A 23,325-nucleotide genomic window follows, 5' to 3' on the forward strand; every position below is an offset into this window, starting at 1 on the left:
TATTTTTTACTGTATTTTTTTAGCATTTTAGCTTTATTCACCCCCATTAATTTTTGACTCGCTCGCGGGCTGACTCCAGATTTAACAGTCATTTTTTTAAAGTGTGCATGCTCTCTACACAAACCAGCTTCTGCTCCTGCAAGAGCCGGTTTATGGCGAGCATGCCCACTTCCTTTGTAGAAAATGAATGTGAATCGCTAGAGGGAGCCAGTGAGCGAGTCCAAAATGAATAGGGGTGAATGGAGCTAAATGGTTAAAACTTTAGTAAAAAATAGTAATTAGCTATTTTTAACTAACTAGGATATTCATATAATTTAGGTACAACAAAATATGTTGCTAAAAGGGCAAACTAAAATTATCTATATATGTCTGTTGTTCTACACTAAACAGGTTTTGGGGAGTAAACACGCTAGCGTTGATGCTACACTGTGAGCTGACCGGTTGGTTAGAGAGCTGATGCTGGAGATACAGCCAGAACAATGAGTTTAAAGTGTTATAACTAGAGTTTATAAGCTTGAAAATCATGTCTGCACTGCAGAAACATTTAGTATTGTTCTGTTTTAGGGAAAATTAGTACATTTCACAGAAAAAAAATATTAAACATTAATAAACTCTGATTTTGCTCGAACCGGAAGAGATTCTGTAGTGTGTATTCTCGTTTCTAAAGGTTCTCTGCTCCTACGAACAGCTCTCGGTGGGAAACTTCAGTTCTGTCCTCGTGCTGATAAAATAAAACACTCGCTGTAAATAACCGGTTTAATCCTGTTAAACTGTAGGTTAAAATAACCGATATTATCTTCACGAAAACCACGTGACCAAACGGACTAAAGAATAAACACATGGTTCTGTTCGGCTGAATAACAAAATGGACCAAGGTAAATACACCACTGTTTCTGAATGAGTTTCCCTGATTTTGCTATTTATAGGTATATATTTAAGTAAAATGAACATTGTTGTTTTATTATATAAACTACGGACATTTCTCCCAAATTCCAAACATGAATACTGTCACTTAGAGCAATGGTTTGCAGAAAATAAGAAATGGCTGAAATAACAAAAAAGATGCAGAGCTTTCAGATCTCAAATAATGCAAAGAAAACAAGTTCATAATCATACTTGGTGGAATAACCCTGGTTTTTCGGCATGTTCTCCTCCACTAGTCTTACACACTGCTTTTCGATAATTTTATGCCATTCCTGGTGCAAAAATTCACGCAGTTCAGCTTGGTTTGATGGCTTGTGATCATCCATCTTCCTGTTGATTATATTCCAGAGGTTTTTAATTTGGTAAAATCAAAGAAACGCCTCATATGTTGTTCGTGTGAAATCATTACTATATAATAAGCAATAATTGTCAATGTGAAACATGAATCTCAGAAACAGCAGCTGTACAGGAGAGAGACAAAACCTTTTTGACTTTCAAAGGAAGTAAATTGGATAATTTCTGGTGGTACATTCATCAAGAAATGTTGACACATTTAAGACTAAAATATATTTATGTTTGCAGCATTGAAACTGTATTTACATTTTTTACATTTACATTTACTGTGGGTGAGATTGGCACCATTAGAACCAGCCTGTTATTTTGTGTAATCAATACTTTATTTGTTCTAATTGTAGAAGAATTGGCAGCAACTGGTTGTATTATAGATTTAAAAAACAAATGTTGCCTCTTTGTAAATCTGTAAGTTTTAGTGCACTGAATCATTCATGCTTTAAACCAATAAAACTGATGACTGAAAACATAGAATGTACCTAGGTAATCACATAACGTCCTGTTAGATATTGTAAAAATTGCAAATCTGCTGCCTATTTTGGATTGTGAGATGTGCAGTCATGAATGTATCAGAGTACAATATAGAACAGATTCTAATCTACATTAAATTAAATTGAATTTGTTTTGTGTCTTCTTCCTACAGAATCCTGGCTGAGCTGTGAGAAGACTGCTGTCCTGCAGGGTGGGTTTCTGCTGGCTAATCAGTTGTGCCAGCCAGCACCTCTCTCTGCTTTGAGAAAAGAGGACTGGGAGCGAGTTGGGCGGCCAGTAGTTCAAGCAGTCACCGAGATATGTGGACAGCGGTGTGGAGGCAACCAGGACCAGCTTAACTGGAGAAAAAGGATTCTCTGTATAGTATGGAGCAAGATCTTGGAGATGGAGACAGGAGAGGATATTGATGTCCAGTGGAAGGAAAATCCACTGTTTTCTGTTCAAAGCAGCCTACCTGATATAAACCATGTGGTTATGTTTGAGTTGGTGAAATCAGTGGGTTTCTACAGCATTTATGTTGAATTGCTCCAGTGCTTTCAAGAAGCTGAGCAGTGGAGAGAGCTGGAGAGGTTAGCGAAACATGTCTCAAGTGATTGCAAAGAGGAGGATGTGAAGTTCTTGCTGGAGGTGTGGTGGGAGATGATGAAGGGACGGAGGGAATCGCTGGATAATCTGGACCAAATCTTTAGTGCCCAGTGCATACGATTTGGACAGATCACCTCAGACTGCTCATCTCAGGCTTCAAAGCGATTTAAACCAGACCCAGAAGCTGCTGTACCCAACATGTGCATATTTTCTCTTTTGTTTGAGACACTGAACAGCATAAAAGAGTGTATAACCTCTCCTGGACTGTGTTATTTTGGTCTCTCCAACTGCCTAGACATGCTGTATACTTCCTTCATGTTAGATCATGCAGTGGAACTCCCAGTTGAAGTTAAACTGCAAAACATTGCTCGCCCAGTAAGCCAGCGAAGGAAGAATTCTGTCTTGGAGGGAGCTGAACTTGCTCAGGCCATATTTGAAGCCCAGAGAGATCTTGCGGCCACACTAACTCCAGCTCAGAGCAAGCCGTGCGGAATGACCTTTGCACAAGCCATGGAGACGCTACTTGGAATAATATGCTCATGGGAAGCAAAGGCATTGCTGACAATGTCCAACCAACCAAGTGAACCAAGTGTCCTCGCATTCCGTCTCAAAGACAGTCTGCAAAGAGTCCTGGAGGCTTTAGAGCGGATGAAATCTGAAAATCTAGATGAAAATGGACAGGCCTTGATTAATTTGAAAAAGGCTTTGACTGATTTGCTAGCTTCCTCATCTTTTAGCATGTCTGAAAGCCCCTCAACTGAAATAGCAAGTGTTGCTACAGCCATTCTTGACTGTAATCTGCAGGGTTTCCAGGACCTTCCTAAACTCTATGCCTCCAAACTAAGCCAAGCCATCAGTGAGACAGAGTGGTTGAACTGTCTCGAACGAAACAAAAGTGCATTCCAGCAAAAAGACCTGGTTATGACCCTGGTTTCTACTCTTATAGCCAAAAGCCAGGGTGATACTGACGTAAATCAGTCTAAAAAACTGAAAAACATTATTATGGACATTTTCTCCCAGCTTCTGTTGCCTGACAAGAATGCAGCACTTTCTGAAATCCTTAAATTGTCCAAGAAAGGCTTACATGGATTTCTTCCGAGCTCTGTTACAGCAGGCTACGATGGGGAACTCAACCTAGCCTTCAACAGCATCATTCAGGGTGGAGCTCAGGCGAAAAGCAGCCTGAGCTCGGCAGTCTCAGCCGTAGCTCGTGTTGCCTTCCAGAACCCTGAGGCTGCTTTGGGCCGATGTTGCCACATGGCTGTGGTGAACCTTGGGGCTCATACTTTTCTTGCACAGATTCTCCAACAGCTGCCAGGCCTCAGGAGCTCTCAGGAGCAGAATTTGTTATGCAGGTGCCTGCAGACCAGTGTGTGGAACAAGTTCTCTTCAGCTCAGGAGGAAGAGCAGTTTCTTCACTTCCTGTCTGCTTTGATGGAGCCCACTATTGTTGAGAAAACAGAAGAAAAGGTGGAAAAGCTCTGCTTCCTCCTGCCAGAGGAGGCTGTCCATGCGTTTGTCCTGCCTTTCTTCTCTTCTTTGACCACCGGGTCATCCAGCCTTGAGTTGTGCCTTCGGGTTCTCCAGTGTGCCTTGACTCATATACCATCAGGCGATGCTACAACATCTTGGATAATGAACTGCTCCCCATTTCCTCTTCTGTACAGTCTCGCTCAGCTCCTCAACAACTGCAGTAGGTGCTGGGAGCAGTCACTAGAGGGCGACACGGTGTTATCTATTGAGTCCAAAGAACTGTTGATCTCTATTCTGACCATGCTTGGAAAAGCAGTTGGCAAGGAAGTAGAACTCGATCCTGGTACCTGGTCCAGAGCTGTCTCTTGGCTGTATGGGAAAGTGGAAGCCCTTGACTGGACTGTTCGCTTTTACCTGAAGGAAGTGTGGGGGCAGCATTTTAAATACGAGGTGCCAAGCTCGCTCATGGCCGTGTGTGATCTTCCAGAGCAGGAATGGTCTGGCTTGCTGTTGCCACACTATGGACAAGGCACTGGCCTATTAGCTTGGGTGGAATGTTGTTGTGTCTCAGATCATGTTCAGGCAACAATGCTGGACTCCTTGTGTCTAAATCTTCTCAACCCAGAGGAAGTCAACATGTTCAGCAAAGGCCTGATGGTAGCAGTGATCCAGACCCTTCCTTGGTGCACCATCGAAGAATGGGAGCGGATGGTGAAGGTGTTGTGTGAGCTTTTGCATTCAGACAAGCTTCACGTCCCATACTCCCTGGAATATGTAGACTTCCTGCCATTACTTGACCTTCGTTCTTTCGCTAGTGACTTGCGTCTGTCTGTGTTCTTACTACGCTTATTCCAGCTACTCTGCGGATCAAGCTGTGCTGACTGGCTGCCTCCTCAAGGCTGGGCACACGTAAGCCGACTCTATGCTTCTGCCATGAGGCGTGTCATTAACTCTGCTAAGAGTAAAGTACCCATCCCATCTACAGCAACCTCCTTTAAAACCCCTGAGACCAGCAATGAAGTTCTGAGCCAGGAGGTTCTATTCGTTCTGGCCCAACTGTTCTGTCATGTCCTGCACGTACAAGTAATGATACCTGGCCAGGCAGAGCCTCTGTTTCTCTGTGCACTGGAGATTCTATCCAGCTATGAGGCAGTTCTGACTGCATATCCTAAGATTAGCCCTGCCGTACAAAGAGCTAATACACGCCACTTTCTCACCACCATTGCAGACAATGTGCAGTGTGCAGACTCGAGAGCTGTTCTACACCAGAAAATTGCTCAGCTGTGAGTCTAAACTAAGACTATTGATGCAAATGAATTTCAGGGTATGTGGGTGATCAGCACTATATTAGCACTGTCTTGTCTTTTGTTCACCATAAAATAAAGTTTTATGGTTCACACAGCATAAGCTTGTTTTCTCTTTTAATTTGTAGATACAGTTGTGGTCAAAAGTTTACATACACTTGTAAAAAAACATAATGTTATGGCTGTCTTGAGTTTTCAATAAGTTCTACAACTCTTATTTTTCTGTGATAGAGTGATCGGAACACATACATGTTTGTCACAAAAAACAGTCATAAAATTTGGTTCTTTCATAAATTTATTATGGGTCAGCTGAAAATGTCACCAAATCTGCTGGGTCAAAAATATACATACAGCAACATTAGTATTTGGTTACATGTCCCTTGGCCATTTTCACGGCAACTAGGCGCTTTTGGTAGCCATCCACAAGCTCCTGGCAAGCTTCAGGTCGAATGTTTGACCACTCTTCTTGACAGAATTGGTGCAGTTCAGCTAAATGTGATGGTTTTCTTGCATGAACCCGTTTCTTTAGCACTGTCCACATGTTCTCAATGGGGTTTAAGTCAGGACTTTGGGAAGGCCATTCTAAAACCTTAATTCTAGCCTGGTTTAGCCATTCCTTTACCACTTTTGATGTGTTTTGGGTCATTGTCTTGTTGGAACACCCAACTGCGCCCAAGACCCAACCTTCGGGCTGATGGTTTTAAGTTTTCCTGCAGAATTTGGAGGTAATCCTCCTTCTTCATTATCCCATTTACTTTCTGCAAAGAACCAGTTCCACTGGCAGCAAAACATCCCCAGAGCATAATACTACCACCACAATGCTTGACAGTAGGCATGGTGTTCCTGGGATAAAAGGCCTCACCTTTTCTCCTCCAAACATATTGCTGGGTGTTGTGGCCAAACAGCTCAATTTTTGTTTCGTCTGACCAGAGAACTTTCCTCCAGAAGGTTTTATCTTTGTCCATGTGATCAGCAGCAAACTTCAGCCGAGTCTTAAGGTGCCTTTTCTGGAGCAAGGGCTTCTTTCTTGCACGGCAGCCTCTCAGTCCATGGCGATGTAAAACACGCTTGACTGTGGAGACTGACACCTGTGTTCCATCAGCTTCCAAATCCTTGCAGACCTGCTTCTTGGTGATTCTTGGTTGACTCTTGACCATCCTGACCAATCTCCTCTCGGCAGCATGTGATAGCTTGCGTTTTCTTCCTGATCGTGGCAGTGACACAACTGTTCCATGCACTTTATACTTGCGTATAATTGTCTGCACAGTTGCTCTTGGGACCTGTAGCTGCTTTGAAATGGCTCCAAGTGACTTCCCTGACTTGTTCAAGTCAATAATTCGCTTTTTCAGATCCACACTGAGTTCCTTTGACTTTCCCATTGTAGCTTTTGTAGCTGAGTCTAATCACTGGGTCAAATGAGCCCTATTTAAATGGGCTCATGAGAAGTCAACAGCTGTAGTCAATCAGAATCACTTACAAGAAGTGAAGAGGCCATGACATGAAGCTAATTTGATTGACACAACTCGCTACATCACCAAAATTGACAAATTTTGTTGCTGTATGTATATTTTTGACCCAGCAGATTTGGTGACATTTTCAGCAGACCCATAATAAATTTATGAAAGAACCAAATTTTATGACTGTTTTTTGTGACAAACATGTATGTGTTCCGATCACTCTATCACAGAAAAATAAGAGTTGTAGAACTTATTGAAAACTCAAGACAGCCATAACATTATGTTTTTTTACAAGTGTATGTAAACTTTTGACCACAACTGTATGTGAGATATAAGATGCCAACTAAAATGAAAGTGCTTCTTAAATGTATAGCAAATATTAATGTACACTTTCTTTGTCTTGGTTTAATGGTTTATTTGACATTGTCCTTAGGAACCAAATGCTGAGACTTCCTATGTAAAGATTATAGGCCTGTCTGTACATTACAGACGGTCAGATTTAATATAAGTATCCACCATTATACAACTTCAGATTTAGTGTAATTTAGTTAGGAGTGCCACATTTTAGTGCTATTAACACATTTAGTTTATAATCTGTCAGATACTTTATGTTCCTATAGACATACATGTGGACACGTGTCAAAGTGATATCTGAAAAAATACTGCATTTCAAAAACATGCATGTCATGTAAAAAATATGAAAGACATGATGCATTATGGGTTTGTTTTAGTTGTTAACTTGTTTTATTTTAATCGAAAATTTCAATTAAAAATTCTGTGTAGTCCAAGACTAGGCTTTAAATCCTGTATGGAAAATGTTGGTGATCGTCCAACAAACTGACTTCACTAACACTGCAGTGTCTGAATGCAATCAAATCCTTGCAGCAATGCCTTCATTGAATAATAGAGACAATTTCTCCAACAAAAGCAGGATAAATGTTTTTTTAACTCTTGATGATGACCATAATGAGGTGTGTTAGGTTTGTGCTGGAGCGGAAACTGCAGGAAGATAGATCTCTTAGGAAGGGTTGGTGACCATTGCTCTAGAAAGCCTGGGTAAATGCATGATAAAAAATATTAATAATTAACTTACTAGCTGAATACCTTATAGCTCGACTACAACTCAGCTACTTTATATAAATAAAAAAGCTCCTGCAGATGGTCCCACCCAGCCTAGACTGTCCAATTCATTCCTAGGTAAAACCTCAGCTACTTTCTATATGGTAGAATAATGTTTTTGGGTAAAATAAAATTGTGCTGAAGGGTTCACACACTTTTTAACCAATACATTTCGGTGACTTTTCCATGTTTTCATGGCAAATTTGGCAAAGTTTAATGACCACACTATCTTTAAAACATCAGCACAGACATGGACAATAAAACTAAAAAATCAACTAAAACTATAATGTTAAAAATAATAATAAAAAATGAGTGTCAGATCCTAAAAGAATCATTGTGTAGGACTATATTACTGATTTTTTTATTCCATACTTGGGCTAGAAAACTATTATTTTAAAAATATGTAATAAATATAATGTGTTTGTGAACCTGTGTATCAATTAAGCTCTATATTTTACAGTAAGAGAGACAAGTAGAAGAATTTAACCCGTTAACTTCATTGATTCGCTTACAAAAAAACGTTTCATTGAGCAGCACAGCATTACCACCAGAGCACAAGTCATGCATGTTTACAATCAGGTTGTTTTTGTTTAATCAACAAACATGTTAATGTCCCTGAAGGTTGATTATAGTGATTAGTTATCAGGGCCAAACAGTAGCTCAGGAGAGGTCACACAGCTTCTCACTCAATTCCCAAAGCTTCTTGGCCACAGCGTCGTCTCGAGCCTTGGGCTGAACTTCCTTTACTGAACAGTCTGAGAAATATCTGCCACTCAGGCCTTCAATGCCCTCCTGCACAGCACAGTACAGAGTAGTCTGGGCACCGGCCTCTGCATCCTTAAAAAACAGGACTACTATGGGTCTCAGAAGCTTTCTGACTGTTTTGGTGTGGTGGCGAGGCAGTTCCGTATCGATAACTCCTGGAAAACACAAAGAAAAAATATATATTATATGTATTGTATATGTAAAATAAGAATTGTTGACACCGTAAATACACTAAGAAGAGAAATAATGACCTGGATGGAGGCTGTAGCAGGTGACGTTGGTTCCTTGCAGCCTCTTTGCCAGCTCGTGTGTGAACAGCACGTTGCACAGCTTGCTGTTGCAGTATGTCTTAAGGACGTTCATATAGGAGTCACCTGCTCCGAATTCCTTGTGAGTGCTGAAGAAGTTAAAATCAAGGTTCCCGGCATTGTGACCCATAGATGACACGTTAACAATTCTGCTTGGACCACACTCTTTAAGTCTGTCCAGCAACAGATGAGTCAGGAGGAAGTGACCGAGATGATTGACTTCAAACATTAAGCCCAGGCCATCCTCTGTCCTGCCCTGCATATAAACGCCTGAAACAAAAAAAAAAAAAACAGGTTTCAGCTTAAATTAAACTGGCGCTCATACTCATACAAAAATACATTCAACCGACTGAAATACAAATTTTATTTATTTTTTCCCCATTTAATTTGATTTAACCATGGTGCTTCAAGGAGTTATTTTAATTTTTCCACAGAAGTGCCATTTTTTTAAAAGTGGTAAAAATTTGCAAGCTGTCTGAATAAAAAAAATGAACATGTTATACAACTATCACATGGTGCGAGGCTCAGATTACATCTCTTTCGCTTCTAATGTATTTCCTGCCCCAAAATCACCTGATTAAATTAAAGTTCCCAAGCCATGAAGAGTTGGGCCCACTGCCCATAAAAGGGCAGAGCACTGTCCCATGCAAAACTCAATTCACTTGAGAACAGTGAGCACATTGTTGTTTAACTGTCATTAGGCTCAGAATTAAGCTAGATTTCGTTCATCAGTTTAAAGTGGGGACTGGAGTATGCAGTTCTTAGACTAGGATTGTCTAGTCTTATACAGTTTAAACCAGGTTTAATCTCTGCCCTTGTGGCTGAAGGGTTTCAATCTAAACAACTAGCAGCAAACTTGATTCCACAGGTTTAATCAGTTAGTCTTTAAATAACGGCTTTAAAATGACGGCTTCTGTTTGGCTGGAAGGAAGAAATGCAGTCATGTGGCCCTTCGCTGAGAAAATTGGTCACCCTTTTTCTTAGGCTGTTCAGTTTGAAGTACAGAATGCTTTAACAGTTTCTAAAAGTTACAAATCTAACTAGAAATTGTTGGGTATTTTGCCAGACAGATTTCCTGTGTTGTGGTTAATTACAGACCCCGGATGTGTGTTTTGTTTTGTGAATGAGAATAATGCATTATTATAGAGTGAAATGAAGTATTAGACCTCCAAAAAGGGTGGATAGCAAGAGTGTTTACTTTTGAAAAAAAATTAATTCTCTTTCTCCAGTGAAGCTTTACATACAGCTCAATCGGGAACACAGCCACACTCTTTAACACATTAAGGGTGCTCACACCTGAAAGTCTGGACCGTGTTCCGAATCAAAGTTCATGTGTTTGCTACATTGTATATATTTGGTCCGCTTATTTTTGTTTTCCTTAACTTGACGCTGATTGGTTTTAGAAGGACATGCGTCTGACCTTGGCGTGTTGACAATTCAGCATTTGGTTCATTCTGCGGGAAGCCTTTCCAGGATAAGGATAAAATTAATAAACAGATTCATTTCGTCTCCATAGTAGTGCTGCTATTGTGGTTTTTATACCAGCAGCAGTAACTTCAGGCACAGTACTCTAGGTTAGTTCAAATTCGCCAAACGAACGTGTTTGAACGTGCTTGAAGCTCCTGAAGCAACTGTATCCACGGCTCATTTTTCCTGCTTTTCCACTGACTGCAGCCTGCAGGAAGGCGGAGTTGGACGTCCATTGCATCCAGCTCTGCCTACTTTGTTAGCGTCATGCCGTCCAGTGCCGCCCACTTTATCAGCATCATGTCTTAGCTTCGCCTCTGAACGGAAGTAAACAATGTACAGGGCAGTTAGCGGACTTTAAATATAATGTGCCGCGTCGTCCGGCTTAAATACTGTGTATACACTACAAGCTTGCGAGACTGACGAGGCGAGGCGTGGACAAAGTGGGTGGGACTGGACGCGCTGGACGTCCAACTCCTCCGCCTTCCCGCAGGCTGCAGTCAGTAGTAGTTGGTTATTTTTCTTCTTCTGCTGCCGTTGTTGAGGAACGCCCATCCAGAAAAGCGCTTTCACACTGCAGGCGAACCGGACCATGGTTCAGAAGATCCGGACCGAGACCACCTCTCTTGGTCGGACCAAAATCTGGTCCTTTGGTCCGGACCATGGTTCGCGGCCCCTTTCACACCTGCTACTTTGGTTCGGACCAAACTGAAAAGTCTGAAAGTCCAGACCAAACGAGGCAGGTGTGAAAGCACCCTTATATACGTTTGCAGCTGGTGGTCAATGAAGAATGCCACTTCAGCTAACGTTATATGTTTTGTTTTTCCTCTGAATTAAGCCTCCATAATAGTGTCCATTTTGTATCTTTGTCTCAACTGCTTCTGTCTCTGTACAGTATCTAAAAATAATGACTTAGTATCTTAAAACAACGACTAATCATCTCAAAAATATTACATCCTATCTGAGATTATCTTATTAACTTAATAAGAAAAAAATGTGTTGAATAGTTTTTTGGGTTTTTTTTTAGATGGTGGGAATGGGCCTCCAAACATCATTCAGAGCGGAACAAACGAATATGGAGAGGGGGTTACAGCCTTCATTGTACTGTACCGTGACGTTTTACGTGCACCCCCTAGTGGTGCACGCCAGTTACTGCAGTGGCATACTTTACATGGATGTGACGGTGCTACGTGTAAATAAAGAAATAGAGAGCATTAATTTTGCAGTAGAATGATAACAAATACTTTATATTAACCATTTTTATTCTGCAATGGGTGTTATACAATTTTAATAACGTAATAATAATTGTCCTGTACATTTCATTCGGATGTATTACATGCTCTGATTTTTTTTTTCTAAAATAATAACTTAATAATATCTTATAAACTTATGACAATGACATAATGATGTAGCACATGTGAGTTTACATGTAAATATACATGATACATATATAAGTGTGTCAGTTCATAAAAAAAAAAAAAATACTATTATTACATGCTCTCTGATTAATTAATGCTGTCATGTGCCAAAAACGGCAGACATGCTTTTATCTTAAAAGTCCTCTAGTGGCGCATGTCCGTTGTGACTGGAACGCCACAGCAGGCAATGTCTGCAGGATGGCAGGGTCTCAAAGCTTTGAGTTTACGTGCTCTGATGAAATTATATCAGAAGAAGATTGCCGCTTTTGCAAAGCACCAGCAGAAGCAACACGGCAACACATTGAGCAAAAGCACTTAAAATATGCCATCTATTACACTGACCAAAGTACTGGTAAGTTTTTAAGAAGAGTACGGAGCCCGGGAGGGGCCGTGGATAAAAAAATAAATAAATGAGTGAACAATATAGCAGTTCGTGCTTACGTGTTCTTTAATTCGAGTGAACGATTTGCAATTCCTGTTCACGATTTCTGTAATTCGAATGAACGATTTCGCACTAAGAAGCTCGGAGGGAAAGGAGCATTTTTCTCTCTTGATCTGTTTCAGGGGTGCTGTCGTGATAATCATTTATCTACATTTATAACCTGCTGATAATAATGCACTAGTGTTACAGTTAGATAATACAGGGTGCAGATTTTGCCGTGGTGGTGGAATCTCCACAGCGCGTGGGAGAGCAGACCGTGACGTCGGTTCCCCCACCACGAGACGCCTGCCGTGTGGGTAGAGCGCGCGCAGTTCTTCACAGAGCTTATTTACCAACAGTATAGACAAATACAGTCAATTCCAGTCATAAATAAAGGAAACAACCATTTAAAACCAAAACAAGCAAAAACATAAGCACATAATTCAGAAAATATAGCTTCAAAAGGTTTATAATTATACGTTTTACTGAATTACAGAAATCGTTCAATCGAATTGCGGAAATCGTGAGTACGAATTAAAGAAATCGTGAGCACGAATTGCAAATCGTTCACTCGAATTAAAGAAAATGTGAGCACAAACTGCTATATCGTTCACTCGATTTGATATTTTATTTTTTATCCACAGCCCCTCTCGGTCTCTGTAGAAGCGTAAATGACGATTTAAGCAGCTGATTTAACTCGCAATATTAACAGTCAAAAGCACAGCAGCCGTCCTTGATTTGAAATCAGAAGTAACAGCCTGGCTCAGCTAGGTAAAGAGCCGTTTCCCCTTCACAACACTTTTTTACGCGCTGCAAGTGTAAATAACGCTGTCAGGTCCCACTGTCACTGTCTAACTGCTATGTAAAGTATGCCACTGCAGTAACTGGCCTGCACCACTAGGGGGTGCACGTGACACTATCTCGCGGCACTGTCACGTAAAACGTCACGGTACAGTACAATGAAGGCTGTAACTGCTGCTCGGAAGATGGTTTGTTGTTTGGTTGCTCCCTCGTCAGGTCACTAGATAGTAAACACTACATAGTGAATGAGTTAATGAGTAAATCATATTGAACACGCCCTGAACACACGCGGAAGGTACTTTCTCAGAAACGAGCGTGGCTAAATACGTTGAATAATAGTGTAAATACTGCTGTAAAGAACTCGAACCTGCGTTGTTGATGAGGATGTCCAGTCTGCTCTCAGTTTTGAGGACGAGGCTGAAGTTGGTTTGATATTCGCAGCTCCAGATTCGTTTGGCTCGATATTCGCAGCCTCGTATTCCCCGGCTGAAGTTGGTTTGATATTCGCAGCTGCCGCTTCACTGAAGCACCGTGAACTAAAGGGAGCGTTCACAAACACCCGCTGTTTATATTAAACACCTCACAGATCAACACTGAAGGAGATAGAATGAAGAAAAGCAGTACATCTGTTTATTAACAATGTAAATATACAATATATTATTAAATATAATTTTGTATATTGTAAAATATTTATTTTAATTACTGAATTTATAATTATATATTACAATAAATAATTAAATATATATTTAATAAAATTATATTTTAAAAGCCATTGCACTCAAATAATATGAGGCAGATGTTCAAGTGTGATTTTGAAGAACTTTTTCATGTTGGGCCAGAACAAATACACATGATCTGAAGAGTACTAGTCTTCTACTTTAAGAAAAACCTGGAATTAGCCTGGCCCAAGCTGATTTTATACTTTAAAATGAACTGGCAACATAGCATACCAATCCATAATGCACAATTTTTTTATGTAAAGCTGATGTTCTAGTGTGATTTTGAAGGACTTTTTAATCTTGGGCCAGACCAAATACACATGATCTGAAGAGTACTAGTCTTCTACTTTAAGGAAAACCTGGAATTAGCCTGGCCCGAGCTGATTTTATACTTTAAAATGAACTGGCAACATGGAATAACGATCCATAATGCACAAAGAAATTGAATATAAAGCTGATGTTCTAGTGTGATTTTGAAGGACTTTTTCATCTTGGGCCAGGCCAAATACACATGATCTGAAGAGTACTAGTCTTCTTCTTTAAGGAAAACCTGGAATTAGCCTGGCCCAAGCTGATTTTATACTTTAAAATGAACTGGCAACATGGAATACCGATCCATAATGCACAATTGTTTTTATGTAAAGCTGATGTTCTAGTGTGATTTTGAAGGACTTTTTAATCTTGGGCCAGACCAAATAGACATGATCTAAAGAGTACTAGTCTTCTACTTTAAGAGAAACCTGGAATTAGCCTGGCCCAAGCTGATTTTATACTTTAAAATGAATTGGCAACATGGTATAACGAGCCATTTTGCACAAAAAAGCCACTGTTCCAGTACAATTTTGAAGAATTTTTTAATCTTGGGCCAGAACAAATACACATGATCTGAAGAGAACTAGTCTTCTACTTTAAGGAAAACCTGGAATTAGCCTGGCCCGAGCTGATTTTATACTTTAAAATTAACTGGCAACATAGCATACCAATCCATAATGCACAATTTTTTTTATGTAAAGCTGATGTTCTAGTGTGATTTTGAAGGACTTTTTAATCTTGGGCCAGACCAAATACACATGATCTGACGAGTACTAGTCTTCTACTTTAAGGAAAGCCTGGAATTAGCCTGGCCCAAGCTGATTTTGTACTTTAAAATGAACTGGCAACATGGCCTACCGATCCATAATGCACAAAAAAATTGAATATAAAGCTGATGTTCTAGTGTGATTTTGAAGGACTTTTTAATCTTGGGCCAGACCAAATACACATGATCTGAAGAGTACTAGTCTTCTTCTTTAAGGAAAACCTGGAATTAGCCTGGCCCGAGCTGATTTTATACTTTAAAATTAACTGGCAACATGGCCTACCGATCCATAATGCACAAAAAAATTTAATATAAAGCTGATGTTCTAGTGTGATTTTGAAGGACTTTTTAATCTTGGGCCAGACCAAATACACATGATCTAAAGAGTACTAGTCTTCTTCTTTAAGGAAAACCTGGAATTAGCCTGGCCCAAGCTGATTTTATACTTTAAAATGAATTGGCAACATGGTATAACGAGCCATTTTGCACAAAAAAGCCACTGTTCCAGTACAATTTTGAAGAATTTTTTAATCTTGGGCCAGAACAAATACACATGATCTGAAGAGAACTAGTCTTCTACTTTAAGGAAAACCTGGAATTAGCCTGGCCCGAGCTGATTTTATACTTTAAAATGAACTGGCAACATAGCATACCAATCCATAATGCACAATTTTTTTTATGTAAAGCTGATGTTCTAGTGTGATTTTGAAGGACTTTTTAATCTTGGGCCAGACCAAATACACATGATCTGAAGAGTACTAGTCTTCTACTTTAAGGAAAGCCTGGAATTAGCCTGGCCCAAGCTGATTTTGTACTTTAAAATGAACTGGCAACATGGCCTACCGATCCATAATGCACAAAAAAATTGAATATAAAGCTGATGTTCTAGTGTGATTTTGAAGGACTTTTTAATCTTGGGCCAGACCAAATACACATGATCTGAAGAGTACTAGTCTTCTTCTTTAAGGAAAACCTGGAATTAGCCTGGCCCGAGCTGATTTTATACTTTAAAATTAACTGGCAACATGGCCTACCGATCCATAATGCACAAAAAAATTGAATATAAAGCTGATGTTCTAGTGTGATTTTGAAGGACTTTTTAATCTTGGGCCAGACCAAATACACATGATCTAAAGAGTACTAGTCTTCTACTTTAAGGAAAACCTGGAAATAGCCTGGCCCAAGCTGATTTTATACTTTAAAATGAACTGGCAACATGGAATACCGATCCATAATGCACAATTGTATTTATGTAAAGCTGATGTTCTAGTGTGATTTTGAAGGACTTTTTAATCTTGGGCCAGACCAAATAGACATGATCTAAAGAGTACTAGTCTTCTACTTTAGGTAAAGCCTGGAATTAGCCTGGCCCAAGCTGATTTTATACTTTAAAATTAACTGGCAACATGGCATACCGATCCATAAGGCACAAAAAAGTTTAATTTAAAGCTGATGTTCTAGTGTGATTTTGAAGGACTTTTTAATCTTGGGCCAGACCAAATGCACATGATCTGAAGAGTACTAGTCTTCTACTTTAAGGAAAGCCTGGAATTAGCCTGGCCCAAGCTGATTTTGTACTTTAAAATGAACTGGCAACATGGCCTACCGATCCATAATGCACAAAAAAATTGAATATAAAGCTGATGTTCTAGTGTGATTTTGAAGGACTTTTTAATCTTGGGCCAGACCAAATACACATGATCTGAAGAGTACTAGTCTTCTTCTTTAAGGAAAACCTGGAATTAGCCTGGCCCGAGCTGATTTTATACTTTAAAATTAACTGGCAACATGGCATACCGATCCATAAGGCACAAAAAAGTTTAATTTAAAGCTGATGTTCTAGTGTGATTTTGAAGGACTTTTTAATCTTGGGCCAGACCAAATACACATGATCTGAAGAGTACTAGTCTTCTACTTTAAGGAAAGCCTGGAATTAGCCTGACCCAAGCTGATTTTGTACTTTAAAATGAACTGGCAACATGGTATAACGAGCCATAATGCACATTTTTTTTATGTAAAGCTGATGTTCTAGTGTGATTTTGAAGGACTTTTTAATCTTGGGCCAGACCAAATACACATGATCTGAAGAGTACTAGTCTTCTACTTTAAGGAAAACCTGGAATTAGCTTGGCCCGAGCTGATTTTATACTTTAAAATGAACTGGCAACATGGAATAACGATCCATAATGCACAAAGAAATTGAATATAAAGCTGATGTTCTAGTGTGATTTTGAAGGACTTTTTCATCTTGGGCCAGACCAAATACACATGATCTGAAGAGTACTAGTCTTCTTCTTTAAGGAAAACCTGGAATTAGCCTGGCCAGAGCTGATTTTATACTTTAAAATTAACTGGCAACATGGCCTACCGATCCATAATGCACAAAAAAATTTAATATAAAGCTGATGTTCTAGTGTGATTTTGAAGGACTTTTTAATCTTGGGCCAGACCAAATACACATGATCTGAAGAGTACTAGTCTTCTTCTTTAAGGAAAACCTGGAAGTAGCCTGGCCCGAGCTGATTTTATCCTTTAAAATGAATTGGCAACGTGACATGAAAGCCATTTTGCACAGAAATAATGAGTATAAAGCATTGATTTTGAGAATACCAGAACTCTTCATCTGATGTGTATTTGGTCTAAAAAAAAAGTCCAAAATCATACTGGAATATCAGCTTTAAATAATATTTTTTTTGTGCTGCCATGTTGCCAGTTAATTGTGCAGTCTAAAATCAGCTCTGGCCAGGCAAATCCCAAAATTTCCTTAAAGTAGAAGACTAGTACTCTTCAGATCATGTGTATTTGGTCTGGCCCAAGATGGAAAAAGTCCTTCAAAATCACACTAGAACATCAGCTTTACATAAAAAAATTGTGCATTATGGCTCGTTATACCATGTAGCCAGTTCATTTTAAAGTATAAAATCAGCTTGGGTCAGGCTACTTCCAGGTTTTCCTTAAAGTAGAAGGCTAGTACTCTTCAGATCATGTGTATTTGGTCTGGCCCAACATGAAAAAGTTCTTCAAAATCACACTTGAACATCTGCTATACATAAAAAAAAAATTGTGCATTATGGATCGGTATGCTATGTTGCCAATTCATTTTAAAGTATAAAATCAGCTTGGGCCAAGCTACTTCCAGGTTTTCCTTAAAGAAGAAGACTAGTACTTTTTTGTGCATTATGGATCGGTAGGCCATGTTGCCAGTTCATTTTAAAGTATAAAATCAGCTTGGGCCAGGCTAATTCCAGGTTTTCTTTAAAGTAGAAGGCTAGTACTCTTTAGATCATGTGTATTTGGTCTGGCCCAATATGAAAAAGTCCTTCAAAATCACACTGGAACATCAGCTTTACATAAAAGAAATTGTGCATTATGGATCGGTATGCTATGTTGCCAGTTCATTTTAAAGTATAAAATCAGCTCGGGCCAGGCTAATTCCAGGTTTTTCTTAAAGAAGAAGACTAGTACTCTTCAGATCATGTGTATTTGGTCTGGCCCAAGATTAAAAAGTCCTTCAAAATCACACTGGAACATCAGCTTTACATAAAAAAATTGTGCATTATGGATTGGTATGCTATGTTGCCAGTTCATTTTAAAGTATAAAATCAGCTCGGGCCAGGCTAATTCCAAGTTTTTCTTAAAGAAGAAGACTAGTACTCTTCAGATCATGTGTATTTGTTCTGGCCCAAGATTAAAAAATTCTTCAAAATTGGACTGGAACATCAGCTTTACATAAAAACAATTGTGCATTATGGATCGGTATTCCATGTTGCCAGTTAATTTTAAAGTATAAAATCAGCTTGGTACAGGCTAATTCCAGGTTTCTCTTAAAGTAGAAGACTAGTACTCTTTAGATCATGTCTATTTGGTCTGGCCCAAGATGAAAAAGTCCTTCAAAATCACACTGGAACATCAGCTTTACATAAAGAAAAATTGTGCATTATGGATCGGTATTCCATATTGCCAGTTCATTTTAAAGTATAAAATCAGCTTGGGCCAGGCTAATTCCAGGTTTTTCTTAAAGTAGAAGACTAGTTCTCTTCAGATCATGTGTATTTGTTCTGGCCCAAGATTAAAAAGTCCTTCAAAATCACACTAGAACATCAGCTTTAAATTAAACTTTTTTCTGCCTTATGGATCGATATGCCATGTTGCCAGTTAATTTTAAAGTATAAAATCAGCTTGGGCCAGGCTAATTCCAGGCTTTCCCTAAAGTAGAAGACTAGTACTCTTTAGATCATGTGTATTTGGTCTGGCCCAAGATTAAAAAGTCCTTCAAAATCACACTAGAACATCAGCTTTAAATTAAACTTTTTTCTGCCTTATGGATCGATATGCCATGTTGCCAGTTAATTTTAAAGTATAAAATCAGCTTGGGCCAGGCTAATTCCAGGCTTTCCCTAAAGTAGAAGACTAGTACTCTTTAGATCATGTGTATTTGGTCTGGCCCACGATTAAAAAGTCCTTCAAAATCACACTAGAACATCAGCTTTATATTCAATTTCTTTGTGCATTATGGATCGTTATTACATGTTGCCAGTTCATTTTAAAGTATAAAATCAGCTTGGGCCAGGCTAATTCCAGGTTTTACTTAAAGTAGAAGACTAGTACTCTTCAGATCATGTGTATTTGGTCTGGCCCAAGATTAAAAAGTCCTTCAAAATCACACTAGAACATTAGCTTTAAATTAAACTTTTTTGTGCCTTATGGATCGGTATGCCATGTTGCCAGTTAATTTTAAAGTATAAAATCAGCTTGGGCCAGGCTAATTCCAGGCTTTCCCTAAAGTAGAAGACTAGTACTCTTTAGATCATGTGTATTTGGTCTGGCCCAATATGAAAAAGTCCTTCAAAATCACACTAGAACATCAGCTTTATATTCAATTTTTTTGTGCATTATGGATCGGTAGGCCATGTTGCCAGTTCATTTTAAAGTATAAAATCAGCTCGGGCCAGGCTAATTCCAGGTTTACCTTAAAGAAGAAGACTAGTACTCTTCAGATCATGTGTATTTGGTCTGGCCCAAGATGAAAAAGTCCTTCAAAATCACACTGGAACATCAGCTTTACATAAAAAAATTTTGCTTTATGGATCGGTATTCCATGTTGCCAGTTCATTTTAAAGTATAAAATCCGCTTGGGCCAGGCTAATTCCAGGTTTTTCTTAAAGTAGAAGACTAGTTCTCTTCAGATCATGTGTATTTGGTCTGGCCCAAGATTAAAAAGTCCTTCAAAATCACACTAGAACATCAGCTTTATATTCAATTCTTTTGTGCATTATGGATCGGTAGGCCATGTTGCCAGTTAATCTTAAAGTATAAAATCAGCTTGGGCCAGGCAAATTCCAGGCTTTCCCTAAAGTAGAAGGCTAGTCCTCTTTAGATCATGTGTATTTGGTCTGGCCCAATATGAAAAAGTCCTTCAAAATCACACTGGAACATCAGCTTTACATAAAAAAAATTGTGCATTATGGATCGGTATGCTATGTTTCCAGTTAATTTTAAAGTATAAAATCAGCTCGGGCCAGGCTAATTCCAGGTTTTCCTTAAAGTAGAAGACTAGTTCTCTTCAGATCATGTGTATTTGTTCTGGCCCAAGATTAAAAAGTCCTTCAAAATCACACTAGAACATCAGCTTTAAATTAAACTTTTTTCTGCCTTATGGATCGGTATGCCATGTTGCCAGTTAATTTTAAAGTATAAAATCAGCTTGGGCCAGGCTATTTCCAGGCTTTCCCTAAAGTAGAAGACGAGTACTCTTTAGGTCATGTGTATTTGGTCTGGCCCAAGAAGAAAAAGCCCTTCAAAATCACACTGGAACATCAGCTTTACATAAAGAAAAATTGTGCATTATGGATCGGTATTCCATATTGCCAGTTCATTTTAAAGTATAAAATCAGCTCGGGCCAGGCTATTTCCAGGTTTTCCTTAAAGTAGAAGACTAGTTCTCTTCAGATCATGTGTATTTGTTCTGGCCCAAGATTAAAAAGTCCATCAAAATCACACTAGAACATCAGCTTTATATTCAATTTTTTGTGCATTATGGATCGGTAGGCCATGTTGCCAGTTCATTTTAAAGTATAAAATCAGCTCGGGCCAGGCTAATTCCAGGTTTTCCTTAAGGAAGAAGACTAGTACTCTTCATATCATGTGTATTTGTTCTGGCCCAAGATTAAAAAATTCTTCAAAATTGTACTGGAACAGTGGCTTTTTTGTGCAAAATGGCTCGTTATACCATGTTGCCAATTCATTTTAAAGTATAAAATCAGCTTGGGCCAGGCTAATTCCAGGTTTCTCTTAAAGTAGAAGACTAGTACTCTTTAGATCATGTCTATTTGGTCTGGCCCAAGATTAAAAAGTCCTTCAAAATCACACTAGAACATCAGCTTTACATAAAAACAATTGTGCATTATGGATCGGTATTCCATGTTGCCAGTTCATTTTAAAGTATAAAATCAGCTTGGGCCAGGCTAATTCCAGGTTTTCCTTAAAGAAGAAGACTAGTACTCTTCAGATCATGTGTATTTGGCCTGGCCCAAGATGAAAAAGTCCTTCAAAATCACACTAGAACATCAGCTTTATATTCAATTTCTTTGTGCATTATGGATCGTTATTCCATGTTGCCAGTTCATTTTAAAGTATAAAATCAGCTCGGGCCAGGCTAATTCCAGGTTTTCCTTAAAGTAGAAGACTAGTACTCTTCAGATCATGTGTATTTGGTCTGGCCCAAGATTAAAAAGTCCTTCAAAATCACACTAGAACATCAGCTTTACATAAAAAAATTGTGCATTATGGATTGGTATGCTATGTTGCCAGTTCATTTTAAAGTATAAAATCAGCTTGGGCCAGGCTAATTCCAGGTTTTTCTTAAAGTAGAAGACTAGTACTCTTCAGATCATGTGTATTTGTTCTGGCCCAACATGAAAAAGTTCTTCAAAATCACACTTGAACATCTGCCTCATATTATTTGAGTGCAATGGCTTTTAAAATATAATTTTATTAAATATATATTTAATTATTTATTGTAATATATAATTATAAATTCAGTAATTAAAATAAATATTTTACAATATACAAAATTATATTTAATAATATATTGTATATTTACATTGTTAATAAACAGATGTACTGCTTTTCTTCATTCTATCTCCTTCAGTGTTGATCTGTGAGGTGTTTAATATAAACAGCGGGTGTTTGTGAACGCTCCCTTTAGTTCACGGTGCTTCAGTGAAGCGGCAGCTGCGAATATCAAACCAACTTCAGCCGGGGAATACGAGGCTGCGAATATCGAGCCAAACGAATCTGGAGCTGCGAATATCAAACCAACTTCAGCCTCGTGTTTTGAGGAAAGTCTCAGCGAAGGAGCGGACGGACTTCAGACTGGCCAGATCCAACTGCATAAACACCACGTTACTGCTGCTGCTCTCCTGTACAGAGAGAGAGAGAGAGTCAGTGCAGGAAATCAGCGGAGTTAAAGTTTTTCTAAACACACAAATAATAAACTCTCACTCTTTTAACGATGGCCAGAGCCGCCTCTCCCCGGCTCTGACTGCGACACGCCAGGATAACCCGAGCTCCTCTTCTGGCCAGATCCACCGCCGTCTCCCGCCCGATCCCAGTGTTACTGCCTGCAGATCACACACAGCAGCAGCAGCCTGGAGTTACTCCAAACAACCAGCACTACATACATACAGCTCTACACACACACACACTTACCGGTAACGATCACCGTTTTACCGTCAAGCTTCGCTTTACTTTTACATCTCGCTCCTGACACGAAATTACGAATTAAAAAATAAACAGCTACAACGATTCCAACACCCAGGAAAAACACAGACATGGCTGCTCCCTCAGTCTGCCTGCACACTTTCTGTTATAAAAAAAAACAGGGAAGTACTTACCAGATTGGCAAGTTTATGCCTACAAGTTGTGCAACCTTCCCTTCAGTCTACAGCCACTACAGCTAATGCTTCAGTCAAATCTCTGGAATAAACATTAAATTTTACTGCCTCCCCTTAGCAAACACTTACTAAGGTCAAAATAAGAATTAGAACAGGGAAATATTAAAATAATCACTGCAGACATCCCAAGTTGCAAAAATGTATTAGCCAAAAGGTAAACTTTTATTGTCTTTTACTTTTACCAGACATGGATATACTTAAGAGTAAAATTAGTTTTAATAGGAGCCATGATGTTCTTGAATGCCTCCCATCCAGGAGGTAAAAACAAACAAACATGCACTTCATGGATATGCACACAAGGGAAGCCCTTTCTTTCACACATGGGATTGGGGAAAAAGTCTGTCACCTGCATGAGTGTGCTAGATTTCAGGAGATTTTAAATGACGTGCAGGCATCAGGGAGCTGTTATTGATATGTGGTATACTCACGCAACTTCCAGGAGACTTGAAACGCCTGTCACTGGAAAAATGCATCCTTAAAGATGTAATAGAACATTTTCAAAAATAATCAGGGCTCTGAGAGAATGATGGAGCTCCATCCAATACTTTTAGGATAAGATAAAAATATCCTGACCTCACTGACAATGTGGTGGTTAAATGCAGTCAAATCCCCTCTGCAATGCTCCAAAAGTTAGTAAAAAACATTACCAAGACAATTTTGTCCCTAGTATTTTTCACACTGTAAGGTG

At 39.1% G+C, this 23,325-nt stretch overlaps 2 protein-coding genes across 2 annotated transcripts; one reads left to right on the top strand and one right to left on the bottom strand.

Moving 5' to 3' along the window:
• Positions 1-660: 660 nt before the first annotated feature.
• On the top strand, positions 661-5,232 carry gemin4 (gem (nuclear organelle) associated protein 4). The gene is made up of 2 exons (XM_007245940.4): positions 661-875; positions 1,919-5,232. Exons 1-2 carry the CDS (start codon positions 866-868, stop codon positions 5,110-5,112), a joined length of 3,204 nt encoding a protein of 1,067 aa, XP_007246002.3. The 5' UTR covers positions 661-865; the 3' UTR covers positions 5,113-5,232.
• Positions 5,233-8,181: 2,949 nt separating this feature from the next.
• Positions 8,182-22,557, bottom strand: LOC103029375 (dehydrogenase/reductase SDR family member 13). Its single transcript, XM_049466785.1, is given in 6 exon segments — positions 8,182-8,625; positions 8,722-9,048; positions 13,253-13,281; positions 22,000-22,103; positions 22,186-22,304; positions 22,393-22,557. Coding segments are annotated over 6 exon segments (963 nt in total). The 5' UTR covers positions 22,517-22,557; the 3' UTR covers positions 8,182-8,365.
• Between the last annotated feature and the right edge of the window lie 768 nt (positions 22,558-23,325).

This window comes from Astyanax mexicanus, chromosome 18 (genome assembly GCF_023375975.1).
Source record: "Astyanax mexicanus isolate ESR-SI-001 chromosome 18, AstMex3_surface, whole genome shotgun sequence".
NCBI lineage: Eukaryota > Metazoa > Chordata > Actinopteri > Characiformes > Acestrorhamphidae > Astyanax > Astyanax mexicanus.